General features: G+C 33.5%; 1 protein-coding gene across 2 annotated transcripts in view; it reads right to left on the bottom strand.

Annotated features, from left to right (window-relative positions):
- Positions 1-21338, bottom strand: part of side (motor axon guidance molcule sidestep) — a 49252-nt gene extending 27914 nt beyond the window's left edge. The window contains exons 1-5 of one of the 2 annotated variants that reach the window (XM_081972933.1): positions 21103-21338; positions 7608-7740; positions 990-1204; positions 482-598; positions 219-425 (exon numbers count right to left, since the gene is read on the bottom strand). In XM_081972933.1, the coding sequence (XP_081829059.1) occupies positions 219-425; positions 482-598; positions 990-1204; positions 7608-7740; positions 21103-21190 (760 nt within the window). In that variant the 5' untranslated portion in view covers positions 21191-21338. The remainder of the gene's footprint in view (positions 1-218; positions 426-481; positions 599-989; positions 1205-7607; positions 7741-21102) is intronic. The other variant, XM_081972934.1, reaches the window with a different exon arrangement.
- Between the last annotated feature and the right edge of the window lie 2642 nt (positions 21339-23980).

The following is a 23980-nucleotide window of genomic DNA, read 5'->3' as shown; positions in this document are numbered from 1 at the left end:
TTTTTAAGCACATTTTATGAATTGCTTTATCTCGAAATAAGCAAAAAGCTAACTTCGTTGTGTGTATGTAAAATTAGTTCTACTCTCTCTCTGTCTTTTCAGTTTGTGATACCAATTCAGGGACACTCTGAATAAATCCAACATTTTGAGACTTTCAAGGACCAGAAAAACTACAATATAAATGTTTTCTAACTTCTGGCAAAATTAACGTAACTTACAGTAAAGAGTTAAAGGAACCTCACGAACAACATCTGGTGCCTCACTAGATGAAGATGCTCGACACTCCAACTTTCCATTCTTAAATTGCCTTCCTATAGAAGTAATCAACAGTTGATTTACTGTCGTTGCAGACCCTCGATTTGAATCTACCACACTATCTAGAATAGTGTCGTTGAACCACCATACCAAGGTTGGTTTGGGATGACCTATAAAATTGATACTTCTATACAACTTACTTAAAAAAAAAAACAATTTGTCTTACCTCCATTAACTTGACAAGACAAAAACAGTTCATGCCCTTCTAAAAACGGTCCGGCAGTGGCGTTGAGTTTCAGTTCCCTACCTTCCGCATCAAAAATTCTCGGTTTGGTCGGTTGTTCTGTAATTGAACGAACGAAACAGTCAACCAATATTCATACCCCGTTGAATAGACTACGAAAACAACATCGGAAGGGAAAATCCCTCGAAAGTAGCAGCTGTATTTTTACGACTCTTTACCCTTTAAAAAAAAGGGCCGAGGTTCAGGGATAAAGGGGCACTTTGTTCTGGTGAAGAAAAACCGCGAAGGGTCTGTTCGCCAGCATTATACTTTTTAATGACTCCTTTATTAGGTGCTGAACGGATTGTTTACTTTCAGTTTTAGGAGAAGGTGGGGGCAGCCCTTTGTCTCCCCTAAAAGGCAGCTTAGGGAACATCTTAATGGACGTAGTTAAAAGAATGAGTTGAAAACTCCTAACCCTGATTTTTACTTTAACAATTTTAAAACTCACCAATCAATGATAAATTCACTTGATAATTTCTGGTAGGTGAATTAACAAAGTCGACACGACATCTGAACAGTCCTTTATCACTTTTTTTTACGTTTTGTATCCTTAGTCTGGCTTTGGATGGTTCTTCATCTGCTATGAAGTAGGAGCGTCCACCTAAATCGTCGGTCATTGCCAAGTGGGATGCTTTGAATAGGGGACCACCACGAGCGTCAAGGCTAATGATAAATAGAAATAAGAAATTAATTATTATTTATATTAATAAATATGAACAAATATTTTGCATGTTGAAAAAATTCAAAGTTGCAACGTTGATCCTGTATTTTTGATGTCTTGTTGAGAGTTGACATGATTGATTATTGATCTATGTTGTTGATGTCAGCTCGCCATTTTGTTACCCAATTGTAAGCATTTGATTACTGTACTAAAGCTACTTTGACCCTAAAAACGACGGCTCTCACCTGGAAAATGTGTAGTGTGTTATCAGTGTGAGTGACATCAACAGTCGATTAGGCCAGAAATTTTACAAATAACATCATTTTAGGGCTGCTCTGGACTTTTCGGTTTATAAATCTGGCAAATGAGACATTTTAAAATAATGTGACAACGTCGTAATTTTCAAGTCCACTAGTGACCGTAAAAAATTAGATCACCAGGTCTAAAACGAATTGCAACAAAACAAACAAGGGCAGCAAAACAAAACAAAAGCAAGAAAACGACAGAAAAAAATAATGGTTAAAAATGAACAATAACTAATAATTTTCTCGAGCTATTCCTGGCAAATTTTCAACCGAAAAATCAAAACTTTAAAATCAACTGACCGAACCAACACCTTTAAGTTTGATAATAAGTGGCGTAGGATGTCAAGGCGATTACCGCTGTTATAAGAGACTCACGCTTTGAAAAGTACCTAAAAATGAGAAAAAAATCACATCATTTTCTTATTTCTTCTCATTTTGACACCAGATTTGAGTTTTTGAGGTCCAAATTAGTCTATAACAGGAATTCCATTGAAAAAGTACTAATATGGTGCTTTACAACGTACCCTAATGCAAAACTGCAAAGGAATAGTAATTTTGACTAAAAAAGTTTTTCAAAATGCAAAAATAGGGTGAAAGTGAAAACGTTTTACATGGTGAGAGTCACACGCACTTTAAACAACTTTTAGAAGTTTTTTCTGTTCTAAAAACAAGAATTTCCGAAATGTTTGTGAATTAAGTGCCAAATTCTTAAAAATACTCAAAAACTACAATTCTCTATAACTATATGTGTGGTTAAACTGATTTCTTACAGAAAAAAACACTTTTATTTTTTTGAAAATATTTTAAAATAAAAAAACCGGGTGAAAATAAAAACTTTGTATAATTGTGGTTATACACATGCTGAACAATGTCTAGAAAACGTCCTAGGGTAAAAAAAACAGCAAAATTTTATGAAAAAAATGTTTGAGTAAAGTTTATTTGCGGAGACTAAACTAGACTGAACAAAAGATAAAAAAGCACTTTACTAGCTTTTTTGTCCTAACCTAACCTAACTTATATTAACCGTTGCGTTGTAGAATTTTTAAACAAAAGTTGTTTTAACTAAATCACTCTACAACTTTTCAGTGTTAAAAATCCAATTCCACCATAACTGGTATTAAAGGTTGGTGGAAATGGAAACCACTAAAAACTTCAAAACAATGTCTGTAAAATTTGCAAAATTTATAAATATAACATTCAAGTATTTACTTTGCTTTTTAAGCTTAAAGGAAAAGTTTTGAATCTCTTTGCATATTTATCAAAGATTTCAACGATTACTCTTGAAAAATCAGCAGCAGCAAAAACAGACTTTCTGGAAACAGACAAAATTCAAGTAAGTCAAACTATAACAAGCAACTTTGTGGCGTCACCAAATTCTGAACAATCCGAAAAGTAAAAAAGAACCGACTGGAAATAGGTTAATAAAACTATTTTCCAGGATCTTTTCGATTGTTGGTGTTGAAACTGGGTGAAACTATTGGCCCAAAAAAGACTGTTCCTTTGAAATTTCCCAATTCAAAGTTCCGATTTTCATATTCAAATAGTAGCTTAAAGCGACTCTTCGGAAACTCCAGGCACGGGTCGAAAGGATTTATGGCTGGCGCGGCTTTGTATAGATTTTTATTTTTAGTTTCAAAAATGGGCGCGGATCGATTTAAACACCGGAAGCAAGTTGTAGAGGATCCGGAATAGTTAACCGGGAGCCCTCCCGAATAAATCAAGTTCCAAGAAGCGAAATGCTGAGCGCGCGACTTTTATTCCCAACAAATTCGCAGGATGTGCAGCTTCGGAATATCTGGTCCTGCTGCTTGTTAAACTGTCTGACCCGCCAATATATATTATGTGCGATCATATGCAAAAAACTTGCATAAGTTAGCCGACTACAAGTCACAATAAATCTTTGTTGAATCTAGGTCAGACTTGAACATCGCAGACCGAAAAGGATAATGAAAGGATAACGTAAGGCACTGAAATGATCGCTTTCCAATTAGGTTTATTTGGCGGATCAATTTAGCTGAACGCGTTTTATGGTTGGAAATAAATTTTAGTTAATAGGCTGCAGCGTAACGTTTATTAAATCCAGCTCCAGAAGCACATCGAGCCCTATAATTATGCCGGATTAACGGCGTTTTATAGTCTACTAGTTTTACACGGAAATAAACCGTGTTGAATTAAGGTTTTTTAGCTTTTTATATCCTTGATTCTCACCACAACTTCCGTTACTCAAAATTTAATAACGTACGACACACAGTTACTTTATAGTTCACAACTGAAGACTGTATGACTCACACGGATTCATTTTGTATTACCATTCACAAATGCGAGAAATTTGTGTATTTTCGGGTTCTAAACTACCCTCCCAAAAAAAACGACCTTCCAGCAACTGTTGCCAGGAAAGCATTTACGAGCCAGCAAATTAAACTGCACAAAAAGGGCAAAAATGCAAGCGAACGCTTCGTATATTGGTTATTTAAACTGTGCACCTGCCCAATACCGCTTCGGAATGTATTTTTATAAACCGTTTAACGTCCCTTTGTGCACCGATAATGGCAGTTTTATTTTGGTTTTAGGTAGAGCAATGTATTGTTGGTTTGTTTTCAATTTGCCGACCGCCGAGCTATGCTAACAACCCCATCTTTTTAAATTGCCCGTACTCCAAATAGTGTGAGGTTGATCTGCATACTGGTACGTGCTTTTAATCACAATAGTTGTTTATGCACAGTAGGCAGAAAGTTGATAATTACTGCCCGACAGAAGATTTTACGAAGAAATGCGCTATAAATTCAGACCTCAATGCCTATTTACTCCTTTTTTTTTTATTTTCCTAGAGAAGTTAGAAGAATATTGGGCAATTAGCCAGCTCCATCATGTATAAACAAATTCTTTCCCTATTCTTTTCTCATGCTGAGAGAATGTAACTCTTCTTGGCTAGCTCAGTCCTTTTAACAGCTTCTTTAGCTCTTTTTTTCTGACTAACAGATTTTAATTCTTCAATCAACCTCTGTGTCTTTCTAAATTTTTCCCAACATTATTTATGTAGACGTCAGAGACTGATTGATGGTCCAAACTCTAAGCTTTCAGAGTCTGTCAGTGAGTTATATGGGGATAACTGTCAGGGTTACGCGTCCAAGTTTCTTGGAAAAACATAAAAAATGACAGACAAGTTGCGACTCGGTTATTTTGACAGATATGTCAAAATGATTCAGAAACTTGTTGATAGCTGACAGTTTATGCTTTCAGAATATGTTACGTTTTATAGGGATATCTGTCAGTGTTACGCCGCTAGAGGGCGTCAAAGTTTCTTGGAAAAACGTCAAAAATGGCAGACAATAAGTCGCAACTAGAACAACTCTCGCTTTGAACTATTTTGACAGATACTTCAAAATGATCCAGAAACTGATTGATAGTCCAAACTGTCAAAAACATCAATCATACAAAATAGCAAAACAAATATAAATAAATAATAATTCTTGTTATCATCGGCTAATAAAAATGAGTAAAATGTACCTAATAAAATTTGCTATTTGAACACAAAATCTTACGCAAATCATATTGTGTTATACCATTGTTGGATTGGCCCTTAAAGGGCTGTCTTAAACATCATGTTTTTTTTTGAAACTTTAATAATACAATTTTCAATTTAAAAAATGAAGCTGGATTCTATAGAAAAATGCATTTATAAATTACATTTGTGGTTCACTGTATGTATAATTAAAAAAAAAGAAATTTAGGTAAATGTTAGGTAAATTTAACGCAATAATATGCTTTATAAAACTGGTTCGAACAACTCATCTTTTAAATGCGACGCGGACAGCTGAAACAACATTACCGAAGCTCCGGAATCAAATAAAGCATGAACGATGAGTATAGTCCGGGGGACCGGGAGAAAGAAAATAAAATTTCGGGAGAGCGGCAAATATTGGGGCGATCCGATTGGTTCGCCGACGTTTTTCGCCAATTTCGCACGTTTCGCGAATCATTATTAATAAAAGCAACGTCCTGTGACGGCCACCGATAAAATGGAAATGTTTTATTGTCCCATTAAATATTCCATTACGTTCGGATTTTGACGGGTCCGGATCGCCGGCGATACTCGCCCGTATCCGGAATTCCCGATTTATGATCGCCAATTTCCAATCAGGACCGCAATAAGGACGGAAAACTATACCCTTTAGTGATCTATACGTTTTCACCATCTTGAAATTGTTATTTACCAATCTGCTAATGGAAACATCCTTTAAAATAAATTCCCTGACACGTTGCAACACAACCGTTGCAGCATAAACGCCCACAAAGCGCCATATAAATTCTCGATGGGACAATTTATCCCGGAACGCGTCAATTTAGGCAAAAACACCGACAAAATTATATGGCCATAAATCTCGAATAGAACAAGTGGCGTTTGTATCAACGACAATTCGTACCATCAAACTCGGAATTGTAATGGAATGGTTAATGGGGCCATAAAGCATTTTCGTTTTCCAGTTCCTGTCTGGATCGTTTTAATAATAATATTCCAACATTGGAAAACAAACCAACCAATTTCTGATTGTGTTTTAATAACAAGACCATTCAACTTAGGGATTTTTGAACCACTTTGAATTGATAGAAAACCATGATAATTAGTATATTATTCGACGATTATGTAATGATAGGTATTACTTAGGAAGACATAGTTTAGGTAATACTTTTTGTAAATGTGTTTTTTGTGACTCTTTTCTCAACAAAGTATACTGAGCACTTAAAGTAGTCCAGAGTAGCTCTCAAACTTAGTTTTCAAATATAGGACAATTATTTACGATCATTGCTTGACATGAAGGTTCTTGTTTAAGAGTTAAGTTCTCTGATCAAGATAAAAGAAGAGCGGAAGAATAAGTTGACAATATTGAGCTAGCTAAGGGCCCAATATCGATTTTTACAGTTAGCATATCTTAAAGAAGAATCGTGCTCTCAACAACAGAAAAGATAGGCGGAAGAACGTTTTGATAATATGATTGAGCTGCCTAATTGCTCAATAACGTTTTCAAAAGCCACCATTTTTTTAAAAAGAATTAAGATCTCTCAGCAAGAGACAAAAGTGCGGAATAATGGGTTGAAGTGATTGAGCTGGCTTATTAAAAGTCAGTTTTTATTATATTTCATGATATTAATTCAAACTGAATCAAAACTAACTATAAATATAACACAAAATTTAGACAGTTTTTTAAATATACGAATTTACTAGCTGCATTCTGAATATTTATGGTCTTTTACACAAATTTTCGTAACTCTAACCTTTTCCGAGATATTTGTGATTTTTACTTTTTTTTTGTAAATTTCATAATAATTGTGTTCATCCTGAACCGTTCGTTGGTCCTTCTACCTCACCTCGTGCTAACCGCGACACGATTGAACATATACAGGGTGTTCAAAAAACAAAAACTTTGAAACTAACGCTTTGCCAGTTGTGGCCGCGTTTACCCAGGTCTAAGTGGGTGTAAACGTAGTCCACTGGATCCAAAAAGTCATTCTGAACATTTTTAGTCTAGTGCAAAACTCTAAAATTAATCTTGTATTTTCGACATTTTTAGGGTCTCAGCAACTGTAAAAAGCTCAAAATGTTCGTCTTGAACTGCTGTTTCACTTTGCGTTTTCCGCAACGCGATTGAACATATACAGGATGTACAAAAAGAAAAACAGTTAAATTTGATACTTATGCTTAGGTATTCAACTTTTTGTTGGAAATTGCAGAATCTCTGCAATTTTTAGGGTTTCAGCGACTGTAAAAAGCTCAAAATGTTCGTCTTGAACTACTTTTTCACCTGGTGCTAACCGCAACACAATTGAACATATATCATCAAAAAACTAAGAAAAGTAGGTAAATTTGAAACTGCTACTTTCTGTCAGTTGTGACCGCGTTTACCCGGTTGTAAGTGGGTGTAAACCTAGTTTACTGAGTGCAGAAAGTCTCTTGATATACTTTTTTTGAAATTGTCTTAAAATTTTTAAAATCTGTATCGCGGCTGTTTTTTGTCTTGAATTGCTCTTTCACCTCTCCTAAGCCAAATTTTTTACTCTGACTTCACTTTGACTAGGTATTATCTTTAAAACACTCACTTACCTGTACAAAGGCATTCCAATGGTGTCTTTAAACCAAAAAATCATGGTCACATTATCACCCGGTAGAGCTGGTGTTACGTCACAAGGCAGTTCAGCGTCCATTCCGGTTAAAGCCCAAACAATTTTGGCCGGCACTGCAAAAAGTAAAAGCATTTTGGCTCTCGTGACATTAAAAAGAAATGAATTAACGACAGAATGTTGGCACTGGATCTTATTACACAATACTTCCACACTAATGTAACAATATAAATTTAGTGGGCATTCCAAAGTAGCGTACGTGGCTAAACGGTAAAATCCTGGCCGTGGATAACAAAGCTTTTGATTAATTCCGGTCTGAATGCCAACCATCTTAGAGAGTATCTTATCTCGAACAAACTTGACCCTAGACTTGGAGTTTCTAGTTTACGTTCTTAGTCTCCCGGACCCCAATTAATTATTAACTTTATTGACTTGATAGAAGCGGTTACAGGTTTTATTCTGATTGCAAAATTACATAATATCCAACGCAAATTAAATAATATCGAAAACCATCAATATTTGATCAAACTAAATTTATTGCAGTAATAATATTAATTCACGGTTTCGTTTCCTATTAATAGACCGTAAAACGAACCGAACTTAAACAAAATATCCATTAAGTACAATAAGCCGGCGTTCGTTTGCGAATTAACCCAACGCAAACGTTTTCATCAAAATTTGTTTGTTTATAGTTTCCATTGTTATTTTGCCAGTGAATGAGTGCGAGGGCGGCGGTGTTTGTTCAAATTCTGAACTACTCATGTTTTAGCACGCATTGTTGCCCTATTTATTTTAACGGCCCTAGCGTTTTCCGCGGTCTTTTTGGTGCAGTTTTCACCAAACAATAGCAGCACTGGAATTTCAAAAATAAAACATTACAAACATACGTCTCAAATTCATTTACATTCAAATATTGAAAATGTTCATAAAATAATCAAGTTTCTGAATATCAAAACAATGTTTTTATTGGGCGGTCGATTTGTTTGTGTGGGAAAGTAAGCATGTGATTTAGTTTAATATACAAGGCCATATTATTAATAAAGAGTGTGATTTTCTGTTCACCAGGTATAAATAAATAATATTACCTGTATACTAACTGAAAACTTAACAATTAACAGATTTCGAAAACTAACTATGGATTTGATGAATTTAAAATTTGTGAATCCGTCCTGGAATGAAGCTGGCGCAGAGGGTAAGCATTTGGACAGAAGTAATTTTGAAACGTTCGTTAAAGACAAAAGAGAGATTTTCTAGGTCTAAACAATATTCAACGTATTTCTGTATTTTAACTTTCAAATAAAATCTAATATATTTTAGACTCACATTGATACAAATAATGGAAAGTCTCCTTAACTTTAACATTGTAGGATTATTCCTTTGCAGCTGGCTTAAGTAAAGTATTTGACAATTCTAAAAATGATGCAGGTAACAGATGGGTTTACTTTTATAATTTTCTGGTAATAGGCATCGCACCTGGCAAAAGATTGCAAACAGAAACATCCCCTAAGCAAAACAAATTTCAGAAAGAAACGTACCGCGTTCCACGTTGTCCAACTCCAACAATAAATCCAGCTGGCATCAGCACTCCTGGATATAGAAAACGGGAATCCACATAACAACACGTAGGACATATCCAGTGTCGTGTGCCGTTTTGGCATTGTGCCCGTTTTCGAGGACTTTAACCATCATGACAAAAATATCCGCGTGGGCGGGCGTTCTCGGAACTTTCGCGTATCCAAATTTTGCCAGAGGATTTCCACTATTTTGAATTTGGCCGGTTAAAGGGCCCGGTTTGCAATTATTGAAGATCTGCAGCGCAAAATTGCATTTAAACGTAATAAACCTTTCACGTCTCGTTTGCCTAAAAGCCATACACACTAGAGTTTTATGTGGACCGGTTTACAAAATGTAAACGTCAACCCTTATTACATCCTCGACACGATTCTGTCCTAGGCAATTCCAATTCTGCTGGCAAACGTCAACTTACGTGAAATAAAAGAGATTAATAGTGTAGTTAGTGCGCTATTAATATAAAGACATACTGTGGAAGCTGTTACGGGGGAAAGACGAAAAACTCGCTCTTTTTTGCGGCATTATTCGGAAGAAAACAAGAATTAAAACAAATTGCAAACGCGGCAGAAGCCACCGGACCGGACAATTTAAAAATAATTAGTTTGAGTGGGGAACGGTCGTTTTGTCTTTTGTCCGCTCGAGTTGGAAAGTGGACGGGTGCTTTTAATCATATTCAAATTGTTTTTTAGGTTTTTCACTGTCCCATCTACAAGTACTCATCGTTTATATCGGATTTAATATCTATTCAAGAGTATTGCTTATTGTTTTTTGATGTTTTATCAGCAATCCTTTTATGAAAGCCATATTTTAGCATGCAAGTCATCAATTGTGGTCATAAATGGAGAGTAGGTTATTATGGGAAAAAATCAAATAAAAATAGACCAAATCGTTGAAATTAAGAGAATGTCCCTGACACCCCGAAGATCTCCACAAAACAAACACATTTTACTCACATGGAATTTTGATCAAATGAATGCAATTTGTGAATGAATACAATGCAACTTTTTGTACAAGAACTTAAAGGTACAAGAAAATTAACTAAAAACACTTAAGTTAAAAGTTGATTTACTTACAGGATAATAACTTTTGGCAAAACCTTCTTGCCTCTTGAACTTTCGCCACACAACCAACACTCTTCAAAAAAACTCCAACTCACAACCCCCTTCTTGTGACGCTTAAAACGGCCACAAATCCGTTGCCAAACCCCAAAGTGCCATAAAAGATATTTCATTTTAACTGGCAACATCATAAACGTAAACATAAGCCTCATAATGTCCCGTCGGGGAGTCCAAATGCCAGAGGGCAGTTCCTTAAAATGCATTAATTAATTTCCATTATCCCCCTCTCTGAAATGAGGGGCTAACTTAAGACGTTTAATTGCCTTCAGCCCTCGGTTTCTATCTGCTATAACAATGCAGACACCCATTTAAATATCCAAGGGGCCAATGTTGCCAGATGATCCGTGAAGAAGATTAACAGATCCAGTCAAATGTCCTCAGTCATACCATTTAATTGTTTTTAATTTGTTAGACTTTGAAGTAAAATGATATTGGTTGTTAATAGGTTAGGAAATTTGTTGAATAAGTGAGTGAGTTTTAGCTTCAAAGAGGTCAGGCAACACAGGGAATTAAATTGAAATTATAAGGTAAACAGCGTTAGCTCCTTGATAATCCTTAAAGGGCCTTGGAGACTTTCCGGTTGACATAGCATTGTTCCGGAGGAAGGAATTATTTAATTTGCTTTGTCGGTTACGAAAATAGCTTATTAAGGATATTAAGGAATGTGATGAGTATCAATTGGACAGAAGTTTTTTTGCATTAAATTGTGAAATTTCTCCCTAAAAGTCGTTTTTACAAACAATACACGTTAACAACGAACTGTTCACTAGAAATAAGTTCCTCGACCCTACATCACTAAATTATTTGTTGCGAATTGCATTGAAATATCACATCTACGAAATTGTGCCAGCTGGCATCGATCAGTTGCTATGTAAAACTTTAAATATGTTTGACAATTAAAAAAATTGAATTACGCACGGAATGTATTTTCCAAGCAATTTGAAATTTAAGTAAGCAAGACCAAATGTCGAGATTACACGTTTTGTATTAGGATGATCAGATGTAAACGTGTAAGTTAATGTCATAAAAATGTTAATGATATTTTAAAACAAGTAGAGACAATTTTTATGTTGAAGCTACATAATAGCGTCGACAAATTGTTAAAGTTCCAAAACAGTACTGATAAGAATTATCAAAGTTATTACTTATTTCTTGAAAATGCTACGTAAAAAAGTGCCTTAACAATGAATTAGCCTTAATATGACTTAAAAAATGCTTATTCTTCTCACTTTTTTATTTTGTCCTAAAATGTTCTAAAATTTTTCCCATTTAGTCGATTTTCATACACGCGTTACAAATATGGCCCACCCCGTATAGAAGGTGATTCAAAATTCAGTGCATTACTTTTAAAACCATGTTATCTGTGCAAAAATAAGAAAAAATGTTGATAATATCAAAATAAGTCCGTAAACGCTTCGTTTTCAAAAAACAGTAGAGCAAAAAAAAATTCAAATTATGACAAAAAATGGCATTTTTCCAATTTTCGAAAGGTTTAAATTGCTTATTTCTCCTAATTTAAGGTTCTTTGGTATAAATATTCCCTTTGCTGTGCATTGGAATCCTTACAGGGCAAAACAAAAAATTAGCAAAATTGCAATTCAAATTGTTTAAAGCATTTTTCTTACAGCTAAAAATTTGCATCAAACCTCAAATTTTTCTGCCTAATTTTATTTTCCCTACTTCCACCGTTTAGAGGTATTTGCAAAATTGACAAAAAAAGGCTTAATTTTGATAAATCTGGTACATTTTCCTTGAATCTTAAATACAGTCAAAATATCAAAAAAAAAATCCAAACTTTGGATATTTTTTCTAACATACACTTTTTGTTTGTTTTTAAGTATTTACAGGGTAAGGATTTTTCAGGTGTAAAATCGACCTGTATTTCGGATGTTTTGGACGTAACAAATGGTTTTAAAGTAACTGCAATGAATTTTTAATCATCCTGTATATTTCATATTTTATAGGATGACCAAATTTTCATTCGTTCTTTTTTATGTAAAATGTTTCAATAAAACAAAAAGTAAAGGTATATTATTCTGTTACCAAAATTGTAGAAATTGAGTTGAGAACTGAAAATTTACTTGATTATCAGAAAAATTGTTCAAAATCATGAATACCGATTTGATTATCATGGAAATTGACTAAAACCTGTAAAGTTAAGTTAAAAACTGAAAACTGACTTGAACAAAGTTGACTATAAACTTTAAAACTGAAAATTGACCAAAATCGTCAAAATTTTGTGGAAAACTGAGAAATTACTTGATTACCATGTTATATCAAATAAAAATGTTTAGTTTATAATCAAATTTGTTACACCGTGTGTTCTAATATAAACTACATGAAAATAAGAGAGGAACACAAAAGGGGTTTACAGAAATACCTACAGGGTAAGTATTTTACAACTCTTTTTATTAAATATTAAGAAAATACAGATTTTTTTTATATGTAAATTAACAACATTTACTATGTTACCAAATCGTTTTCTAATTATGTGCACTCAACTATAATCATAGAAATGTGAGTTTGGTCTACTCGACTGACTGATTTAGCGCCACTTAAGTAGCCGCTTAATTGTGATATTTATCCAGTTCTAACTACCGCTTATTTGTTTTTATATTCAGATTGATGCATACCAGATCACCAGCTTCCTTAAATGGTTTTTTGTCGTCAAAATAACTTAATCAATTGTGAGGTTAGTAAGACGAGAATTCTTGTTAAATTCTCAAGCTGTTAGTTGACAGAATGCAAAGGTAAGACGAAAACAAAACACGGCCACAATTTTGAGAAGAGACAGCTAGTAAAAACCTGGCCCTAATTGCGCGGTATTTGCCTTTACCCGTTTACACAGGCAACGTAAATTATTTTGGCGTTTAATGTAAATACACAAATAAACAGGGCAATTGCGTATCTAACTAAAAGCGTAAGCCAATTTCGCTTTGATTTGTGAGCCAAGAAATTACATATTTGTTACTGTTGGCCTGGCCGAGTTTTCCTGTTTTCGGTCGGCCGAACGAGAATATCCAACCGTATAGGGCAACCAGGACTTTGACAATCTGCATTTACAATACACTGCTCTATTATCCATCAGAAAACAAAAATATACCTATAACAAATGTGGAAAGTAATATTTTTCCACTCAAGTAATTTTTTCTAGAAAAAAACTCATACTGCGGTCAAAAAAAAAGCTCACAGTCATTAATCCAAAACGAAATCTATTTACCCGATGTCAAACCGGTAGAAAACCGGGGGTTTAATCATAATTTCGACGAAAAGACGAACATCCGGTTCGCAGTCGATGAACGGGCCTCACAATACGTACGGAAAAACCGGGGAAAAGCAGTGGAAAACGTCAGTTATCGACGGCTCTAAATTCATTTAAGAGCAGCGAACGGAAGGGGTTTTTAAAAATAATGAGGGGCCCGAGGACCCTTCGGTTTCTGAGGAAGCGAAAAGAGGGCGAAAATTGTTCGCGCATTGTAATAACTCGTAATTAAATGATAATTTTTTTGCCGTTGGTCCCGTTTGCCCTTCAGAAAAACGAGAGGCAAATTCGAAATTAATTGGAACGTCCATGACGATTTTTATTAATGAAGTACGGGCGTAATGGTTTGATTGAATTTGACGCGAAAGACGTGTGAGGATTAATTTTAAAAGCAACAGCATCAAGGCGGTCATAATTAATGCAGGCACGAATTCTAAGAAAATTAAAAAGACTGGTTTAAAATACATTTTGAGGCGAAAGTGTTTCAATCTTTTATATGGAGGAATCTAAAAATTACATTACTCATGCAGATGTGACATCGCTGGAACCACAGAAAAAAACTTAAAACGGGTGTGATCGTTACTGATTAAAAATGTTTGTTAATCATTTTTAAATTTTCAAATTTAAGCTCCTTTTCATTGAAGACAGGAAACTCTTACTGTCAAAATAGTCAAAAGTGCTGCTTGGAAGCCTTCTGAGTGACCATATTAATACTGTAAGCCTTTTAATAACTAGAAATTGTCAAATTTAAGCTGTAGAGCCATTCATTGAAAACAAGAAGCTTCTTACTGTCTTCCAGTAGTCAAATTAAAACTGTAAGGCTTCTTTCTGTCTTTAAATAGTCAAAATTGCTGCTTGGAAGCCTTTATCGACTCTGAGCGGATATATTAATACTGAAAGCATTTTAATAGGTAGAAATTGTCAAATAAAAGTTCTTTTACTGAAGACAGAGCGCTACTTACTGTCTTCCAGTAATCCTATTAAAATAACTGAAAACCCTCTTAAGACTCTGATTTGTCATATAGTACTGTAAGCAAACAAAGTATAAATTTTTAAATTTAAGCAACAGCTTAAAAATGAAGACATGAAGCACTTTAATGCCTTTCAGTAGTTAAATTATAACCGGAAGGCTTCTTTCTGTCTTTGAATAATCAAAAATGCTACCTGGAAACCTTCCAAAAGACAGTGAGTAATAATATCAGTACTGTAAGCATTTTAATAAGAAGAAATTGACAAATTGAAAGCAGAAAGCTTCTTACTGTATCTGTATTTGTCATATAGATGCAGAACGTTTTATTGTCTATCGGTATTCAAAATTATTTCTTGGAAGTTCTTTCAAAACTCTCAAACACGGTATTAATTGTAGTTTCCTAAATGCAGACTTTCGTTTAAATTACTCACCCTATAAGGATTTTTGGTTGTTTCTTTGACATAAAAAAACAAAGAAACATTTTCTTTATTTCAAATTTACGTCATCAATAAACTCACAACTGCTTAACAACGGTCAATTTCGTTACAGAAATAATCATATCAAATAGTTCATCATGAAGTCAACCTAACTTACATAATTTCTTAATGTACTGGGTGGTTGATATTATATTGTACTACTACTTAGACTAGAAAATTGTTATTGTAACCATTTTCGTTACCAATTTTTTTTTTAGTAATGAAATAATTTCAATATTTGGAAAACTGTAGCAGACAAACGGTTGAAGATAAAGCAAAACAGATTGCATGTTCTTATCCTACCTTTTTGAGATCTATGTTAGGTTAGGTTAGGTACATACATAAATACATCACAGTGCACATTTATTAGTTTTGAGAACATACCAGTTTTAATTATATCAAAATAAATGTCAATAAGGCTCATTTTTGCTTGGAATCATACTGCATTACAACGGTATATCCCATTACTAAACCGAACAGTTTTAAGCTAAATTCAACAAAAAATTCAGTACTTTTCACAAAAGACCAATAATTTATGTGTTTTGGTTTATAATTAATGAATTTGTTATCAGACCAACCGTTAAAATTTCCAAGAAAAAAAAATGTGCGACTTTAATTTATAAACTCCCTGACTTAACGCCGATTAATCGATCGATGGCCAGTTTCTGAATGGAGACCGCATCAAAGCATAAATATTTAATCGTTCTTCAAGCCGACAGAATAACGTAAGCAAACTTTGATCTGCCTACCAGCAAATTGCGTTTTAACGCCTAATGTATTTATCTTATACACTATAATAATTCCAGAATCTGGAGATTATTTTTGTCCACGTGGTCCACAAGCGTCTGTCATCGATTAGACCAGATTATTTTTATGTTTGTTTAATCTGGATACGATAAGAGGGTCCTTAACTTTACGAGCTAAACAGGGAGCACACACATAAATCACTTATTTACGCTTCGCTGTTTAATTTTCCTGCTGGAATTATTTTGATTGCAACGAATCGGGAAACAATTAAGTTAGATTTTAACGATCTCAGTTAACACATAAACCTGAATGTTTTCAAACATTCTAGATTCAACTGACAATTATTATTCAAAATTAACATAGTTAGCGGGCGTGACAATTCGTCGCCACAAAGTGGCTTTAATGATTTGTTAACTGGTTACCATCAAAGTTATTGTTGCTATTACGGTAAAGTTGATCGCGAGCATTGCAAATAATCATCACCGTTGCGGTATGCGGCTTAATTTTAGAATGGCAATGTGCTGCATTAATTTATTTACTGGATGGCACAATATGTGGGTAATGAGGAAGCGTATCACTGCCGTGGTCTTGAACTATTACACACACGAACAGCATACCGTTAATTCTCGTATCGAAACATTTCCTAACCTTAACGTGAAGGCCGAAATGTCTCAATCGTTCCGAAAATTTAGAAATTTCAATAACCTGGTTAACGTCTTATTTTTAGAAGTTAGTGACAACGTGACGGTTTGTTTAAATTTAGATTGATCGAACCTACTGTTTATGATTTTTGGTGGTTTTGAGGATTGACTAAGCGGTAAAATAACGTTTCGCAATGTAAAGGATTATACAATCCACCCTAATATAAAATGTAATCAGAAAATTAGTTAGGTGAGTCATAATAATGCGGAAATTATGTGCAGCACAGTTTGTGAATGTGTGTGATTTACGCAAATACAGAATATGTGGGCTTAGTATAAAACATACTTTGTCATTATTGATACAAATATTGCTTCTGAGAAGATTAAGGAAGTTTACTAGTATTTCTGATACAAACATATCTGCATTATTTAGGTAACTAATTATTTCAAAAATTTTAACTTAATTACATCCTAAATCTATTTTGGCACGATTTTGAAAGCATATCGATTGTCCTCAAAGCACAGTAGTTACAAGGCAGCTGATGTTATTAAGTATAGTTGTGAATGCCAAAAATTGCACCTGCAAATGAAACAATTTGGCAAACATTGCAATTTCCTGGCGCCTAGTGAAAGTCAAATTTCATCTTACAAATATGCAAAGAATTCCTCAAGAAAAATCCCGTTCGATTCGAATGGGAAATCGTTTGCACTTTGGCGGATGTTGACTTGAAAATCCGGCCTTAAAATAGAAGACATTGACACGCTTAAAATAGTTCTCGGGGCGACCGGGGGTCGGAAAATTTAAAGCGGAAAGCTACTCTCTAAAATGGAATTAACCAATTTGCATTATCGGGGGGAGAAAGGGCCGTTTAAATCTCTAATTAGCAGGGTAGCGGGATTGTATTATCTCGTTTTACGTCTGACCTGCTGGTCGTTCGCAAGACATTCGGATCTTCATAATTTCTATTTGGGGAGATTAGAGAGGATCGCTTTTAGATGCCTAAGTTTAAAGGGACAGCAAGTTTAAGCTCCAAATGTTATTAGTTTTAATACAGGATGGACCAAAAACTAACTAATTTTCCAAATCATTAAAAAAAAATTGAGCTTTGGCTAAAGTGAGTTTAAGGACAGATTAAAAGTTTAGTTTAGTTTAGACTGTATTCTTTTGCACCTAATCTATCACATTCAAACATCAACTTAGCTTAAGTTGTACTTAAAATCGACTTGCAAATGTCGGCGATACAGCCATAAGTGAACTAACTTATTAATTCAAACTGTCAAATGACGTCACATCGGTTATTTTGACTTGAAGTTTGAATTATCAAATTTGCTTTTCTGCAGTTTTCTATATTGATAATAATAAGGTCCTTTTTTATAGAGTTAATAAATAACGTGGATATAACAATAGTTTATTTTTATTTATCAGAAATTTAATTAGTGTAAAAACTGTGTAATGTAATAGAACTGTCACCATTCGAAATTAAAATGAAATTTAATGTTATTCTTTTGGTGATTTCTTAGTTGTTTCTAGAGATTAAAATAACATATCGTACTATACTTTCAAAATTTACTTAGTACTTTCCTGTGTTCTATATTACTTTGCATTTCAAACAGAATTTAGTTTACTTACTACATATTGAATTTTATTTTGCCAATTCATCGAGCTATCAATAAATTGATTTTTAAAAGCTTTGCCGTCTCACGTCAAAATTCTGCTCATAGAGCTGTTTTGAGAAAGTTTTGTCATTTTATAGCTTCATGGGAAAGTTTTGATAGATTCCAAGTTTATGGCAAAGTGAAATATGCTCAAAATCAACAGATACACCTCACGACTGTCCAAATTCCTGCTTCTGGACCTATAAATAAGCATTTAATATGATTTACAACTGTATTAACAATAATAGTGCTTTTAAGCAGGTTTTGAAGTTTTATAGCTTTATGGAGTGGTCTTTGACAGTTATAACAGATCAAGTTATACTCACAATAGACAGTTATACGTCACAACTGCCAAAAAACAACTCTAAAATGTATAATAATATGATTTACACTTATTGCATTGCTTTTAAACAAGTTTTGTAAGTTTATTGCGTCATGATTGAATAATCTCTACTATAGATGTAGTAAGTTTAAAAAAATGACATGTTAAAACCCCTTGTTCATCTGGTATAATTGGTTTTAGTCGGTTTTCCACAGCTAGTATTTCAACCAAAAAATACGATACAAAAATATGTCAAATTTTACATACTATCTTAAATATCTCAAAAACGAATTTAGGTAGGTGCACAACATTGAATACAAAATAACCATCTAGTTATGTAACATTTATATGTTATTGTGTGTGCGTGAATTAATGGTACTTGAACAAAACCTCATTAAGCCGTACATTTTGAACAATTTATCAACTTCTGGTCGTTTTAATTAATGATAGTGGAATGCTAAATGCACGTTTGTTGTATGCGAAAACTTAACTCGTAGGCTGACTTTCAATTTTAAACAAATTATGCCAGTATAGCGTAATAAAACTAGTGCTGACTGATGATGTTAAAGATTACTATAAATTTCCATAATTCATTTTACGGTGCCGTTTTCCAGGAAGATCAAAATATGGAAATAATAATTCGAGTACCACAACTACCGGTACCTGGCCAGCATAACGAGGCGCCAGAGAAGCGTGCTTTCAATTTCAATAATATTTGGGAGCAATGTGACGACGTAAACGTTACATTAACATTGCGATTGTAACGTTTATACACTGTGGAAATGTGCCGGTGCCGACACAGAGGTTGTTTATTTTTATCTTCTGGGTTATTGTCTTCGTTTTGCAATTCGTGGGTAGTTGCTATCTATTTTTGATGATAACTTTAACTAAATTAGAGTGCTGTCGCAAAGTAGGATGATAATTATTATAGTTACGCTAAGGTGAGCTAACCAGCATTACTATTTTAGCTGCTTCATTATGCAGGCAGGTTTCCAGTAATGTCACTAATTTGATGGATTTGCCGAGTCCAAGAAATACAAAATTAGGATTGCCACTATGTTAATTTTTTGTACAAATCGCTGAACTACAGCGGAAATCAAATTACTAATATTGTTTACTCTGTTACGTTACTTTGATTTTTGCTATATATTTTATGAAAATTAGTAATGGTTTGATAAACCAGGATGGCATAGATCAGAAAAAAAAAAACTTGGAAGTCATTTTGCTCTATCTCATTATTTTTTTGCTGCATATTTTTTGATGTAGAAACGGATATTTTGAAAGAGGCCACTAAATATTAAGTTCCAAAGATTTTCTAAAATTCAGAATTTGCTAAAACTGTCAAAGGCATTTTAAGTCATTTTAGAAATCCTAGAAACCTGTAAATACAGCTAGTTATGTAACATTTATCTTAAACTTTTCAATTTTTTTTTAAATTGCCAGAGATCTCAAAGTCTAAAATCAATTTAGAAATGCTAGAGAAGTATCTAAAAACTTTGCCACAAAAAGTGGCCTTTAAAAAGTGCTTTTTTTATTTCACCCAATTTAAAGTTCTTTTTGGTAAAAATATGTCCTTTGTTGTGCATTAGAACCCCTCTGGGGCAAAAATTTGCCAAAGTTGCACTTTTGATCAAAAATGTCATTTTTAGCAATGTAAATTATAGGGCATTCTGAAAACTGTCCAAAAAAATCAGATACAAAATGATCAATTAAATAGGAAATATCACATTGCCTGGGCATTATTAATAATGGTGAAATACATGGAAAATTGAACTATAACTAACTAATCTAACCTAACCTAACTTTAAGCTGATGGTATCAATAACAGTATTTATAATGATCGCTTTGAGAAAATGAACTTTTACTTCGCTATACAAACTGCTAGCTGAGCATCTTTGGTCCGTGATTTCAAGAAAAAGCTCCTGATGATGGGTATTGCTGTACCCAAGAAAAAAATGTAATAACAAGACAATAATGTAGCTTAGCATTATAGAATTAAGGTGTTGGAGAATCGTATATTTCTATTAGCTAAAATGTTTTAAAAAGGGCGGTTGATCTGTTGTTATAGGTTGATGGTTCTGGTAGTTCTAAATGGATAGGTTTTCTATAGTTGTATTGTGGATTCTTTGGATATCGAAATGTAGTCTATCTAACTATTTAAATTTAATAAAAAGACTTGAAGAAATGAAACCAATTCATCATATTACTCTTCTATGAACAGGATGTTCTGCTGCATAACCTGTATAGCAAGCTAGAGTTACTTTTGGAATTGCTTCTTGCAGATTGGTACAAAAAAAGTAATGTATATGTTTACATAGGTAGGATAATTAAAACGTACATTACTTACTCACTAATGAGTTGAATCTTTGAATATTTGTCTTACTCAACATTTTAGAAAAAAGTGTATATGGCTTATTTTACTTTGTTTAATGGTTTTAGTTTGAGTAAGGGATAAACTACTTACACGAGCTAATTATTGTCTGGAGATTGTTTAGGTTGCCTATTTACGATTCAAAACATAACATTTAAATGCACCTTGAACTGTGTTTAACATTCTCACATTCAAAGAGCATTCAAATGTAAATAAGAGAACTAAATATAAATTTGTTTAGAATTCTTAAATTGATTACAATTTTATTTAAATAATAGAATGGGCGTCTTAGAGATAATTAGTAATTCTGTTTTAAATAAAAATGACAAAACTAGTGACTTACAACTCTTTTGAAATTCCTTAGAGTCTAGTCCCACAATATCGTTCCACTTCACTAAGAGTAAAACGATCCATAACCACTTTATTTCCATATTTTTAAGGCAAATCAACACTAATGATCCGCAATTTTCGGCATATTGAGTATTTTTTTGGCATAATAAAATTCGAACCACATTACAGCGGCAATATGCTGTGACATTATCCGTTGCGGTGGCAATAACGCGCAGCTAAAACTAAAGCCTCGTCCGGAAAAAGAATCCGGTCGTACCGAGCCACGCTCCTACCATTTTTCGGATATTTTCAGACTTGGGCGCCGTTTTTCTGCTCTTGTTTCTTGGAAATCGTTCCAGGAGCTTCGAGGCCAATAAAAGGAATTTTGGTGCACAGATGTTGGGTTATATGTGCAGTTTTTTTTCTCACATCGGTCTGCTGCCCATACACAGGGTGTTTTAATGAAGTTATATGAACTAGAGGAAATAACTTTCCCGAAAACCGGGCTTTTCCAGAAATTTTTCTTGGATAAAGAAAGAAAACTTGGGCCGACCTTTGTACATTATATTACCGCTTTTGTAATTTACGAGCATATATTTCACCATCAGCCAGAAATATAAAAGAAGGGGGAAACTTTTATTTTTCCTTTTTTAATTTTACGATAGCGACTTTAAATGTGGGTTAAGTGGAAAGTTTTTAACAAAAGACGCCATTTTTACATGTTCCTCAACTATTCGGGGATTTATTCTTTAGAGAAGGAGATCCCTTTGTATCTCTCCGCGTTGTAATGCGGCATTTTCTTTTCCAGACTGGGGAAGACTTTGAAATATTATAACTAAAAAAAGCAATTTCTGGGAAAAAGTTGCTTTCTAGTTCGGCGCCGGCAATTAACGGGAATCATTAAAATTCGCAGAAACAAATTGAGCTTGTTAACAATTTGCTTTATTCCGTCCAGAACGGATTTTTTGTAGTGGATGACTAGTAGTTTCTCAGAAATGTGATTCATAATAATTAGCATGTTTAATTAAAATTGAGTAAACTCTTTAAAACAATTTTCTTTTAAATGAACATGAGGTTTTTATTAGATTTCTTAAACATAAAAATTATTAGAAAAAAAGACTAAAAAAGTTAAAGTTTCAGGGACGTCTTAAAATAAGTCAAATAATTACTACAAAATACAAAATGAGCCAAATTTCGCCTCTCTAACTCTTCATGTTACCGAGATACTGAATGTCAAAAAGTAGTTAAAAAAGACTATAACCTCAATCTTCAAATTTTTTTAAAAAATTTAAAATTTAAAGTGTTACCTAAGGCCCTTTGGTATAAATACCCTTTGCTGTGCATTGGAACCCTTCTGGAGCAAAATAAAAAATTTCCAAAACTGTACTTTTGAACAAAAACGTTATCTTTCCAGTTTTTGAAAGGATTGTAAGTTGTTTATTTAAACTCCTGAAAAATTAACTCATCAGAAAGAATTCTTGGTTTTCTACAGAACTTTTCAAGTTTATTTGGCCAATTCAATCTACTAGAAAGTCAGTTTTCTAAGAGCTTATACAATATTAAAATTTTCTAGGTTTTTTCGTGATTTTTCAGATTTATGCCATTTAGTTAATTAAAAAAATCGTCCGAGCTTCAATTTTTTTTTAGTTTCTAGAGCTTTTCAAAGTCTGTTTGAATTTCTCAAATTAGTTTAATTTTATATTTGATTATAACTAACTAATAAGTTTTTTTTACATACACAACGCTAAACGATTATTTTTTTAACAAAAAATAGCTAATATCTAGACAAAAATTGTTCTAAAACCCAATTTATTCGGCTAAAAATTATGTTTATATAAACTTAAATTTCTGCTCAAATAAATAAAAGCAACATTTACTTAAAAAAATGCAAGTTACATAACCAAAAAACAAACACGATCAATTAATATTTTCCAAACCAACGGTTTTACTAATAATTATTATTAATGTTATGAATTGAACTGCGATCATTTTAATGACTCTCCAAAAACCGGACCAAACACAATTAACTTCCAATTATATTAATATTATCGTTATTATTAATTCGAGTTCACCGACTTTATACTGCCATCACTCGTTTACATTACAGAATGTTGTGAAAATGTTTTTCAAAACAGAGCAAATTGATCTTTGTTACTAGATATTAATTAAAATTTCTAATTTGTGTTTGTTATTTAAGATGTCTAGAGATCTAGATTCAGTTTTTTGATACTGGTTTGACAATTTGTAGTTTTTGTGTATTTTGACTGAGAAATTTGTTAAATTTGTCAATTTTAGAAAACAACTAACATATTAATTGAAATTTTCGTTTCCTTCCACCACTCCATAAATCTGAAACATTGCAAACATACATTGATCACTTCACACAAAAGTGCTTTTGCTATCTTGTCAAAATTATTAAAATTGTCTTAACTTAAAGAACACATTCTAACTTTCTCAAAAATTGAATGAATCATTTAGTACGTATGATCTGGGTTTCACAATCCTTAATGCCTTCAACAATTACTAACCTCGATTAACTCAGACAAGGGTCACGAAGGTCTGAAATCGCGCACAGGCCGATTTACAGGAACACGCAAGAATCAATTACCGCACGGTGTGATCTAAATTAGACTTCCTTTTTCACTTTCATGCGAACCAGAAAAGAGGCGAATTATACCAGTAAAATATCTCTATTTTATCGATCGGTCCTCGAGGGTAAATAACCAGAGAGAGAACCGCGTATACGCTTTGCAATTTAAAATAGATTCGGTTTCGCTAATACTTGGTTTGGAATAACAGCCAACATACGTTTGCTTTAATTAGGCCGCAAACGTTTGTTTAATTTATAGGGCTGGATCGGGATAAAGGCCCATATGTGCTTTCCATCCTTA

Source organism: Ips typographus, linkage group LG2, assembly GCF_016097725.1.
Source record: "Ips typographus isolate SLU linkage group LG2, UJ_Ityp_2.0, whole genome shotgun sequence".
In the NCBI taxonomy this organism is placed as follows: domain Eukaryota; kingdom Metazoa; phylum Arthropoda; class Insecta; order Coleoptera; family Curculionidae; genus Ips; species Ips typographus.
The sequence above is the reverse complement of the archived record's forward strand: the minus strand, read 5'-3'. Positions and strand labels throughout refer to the sequence as shown.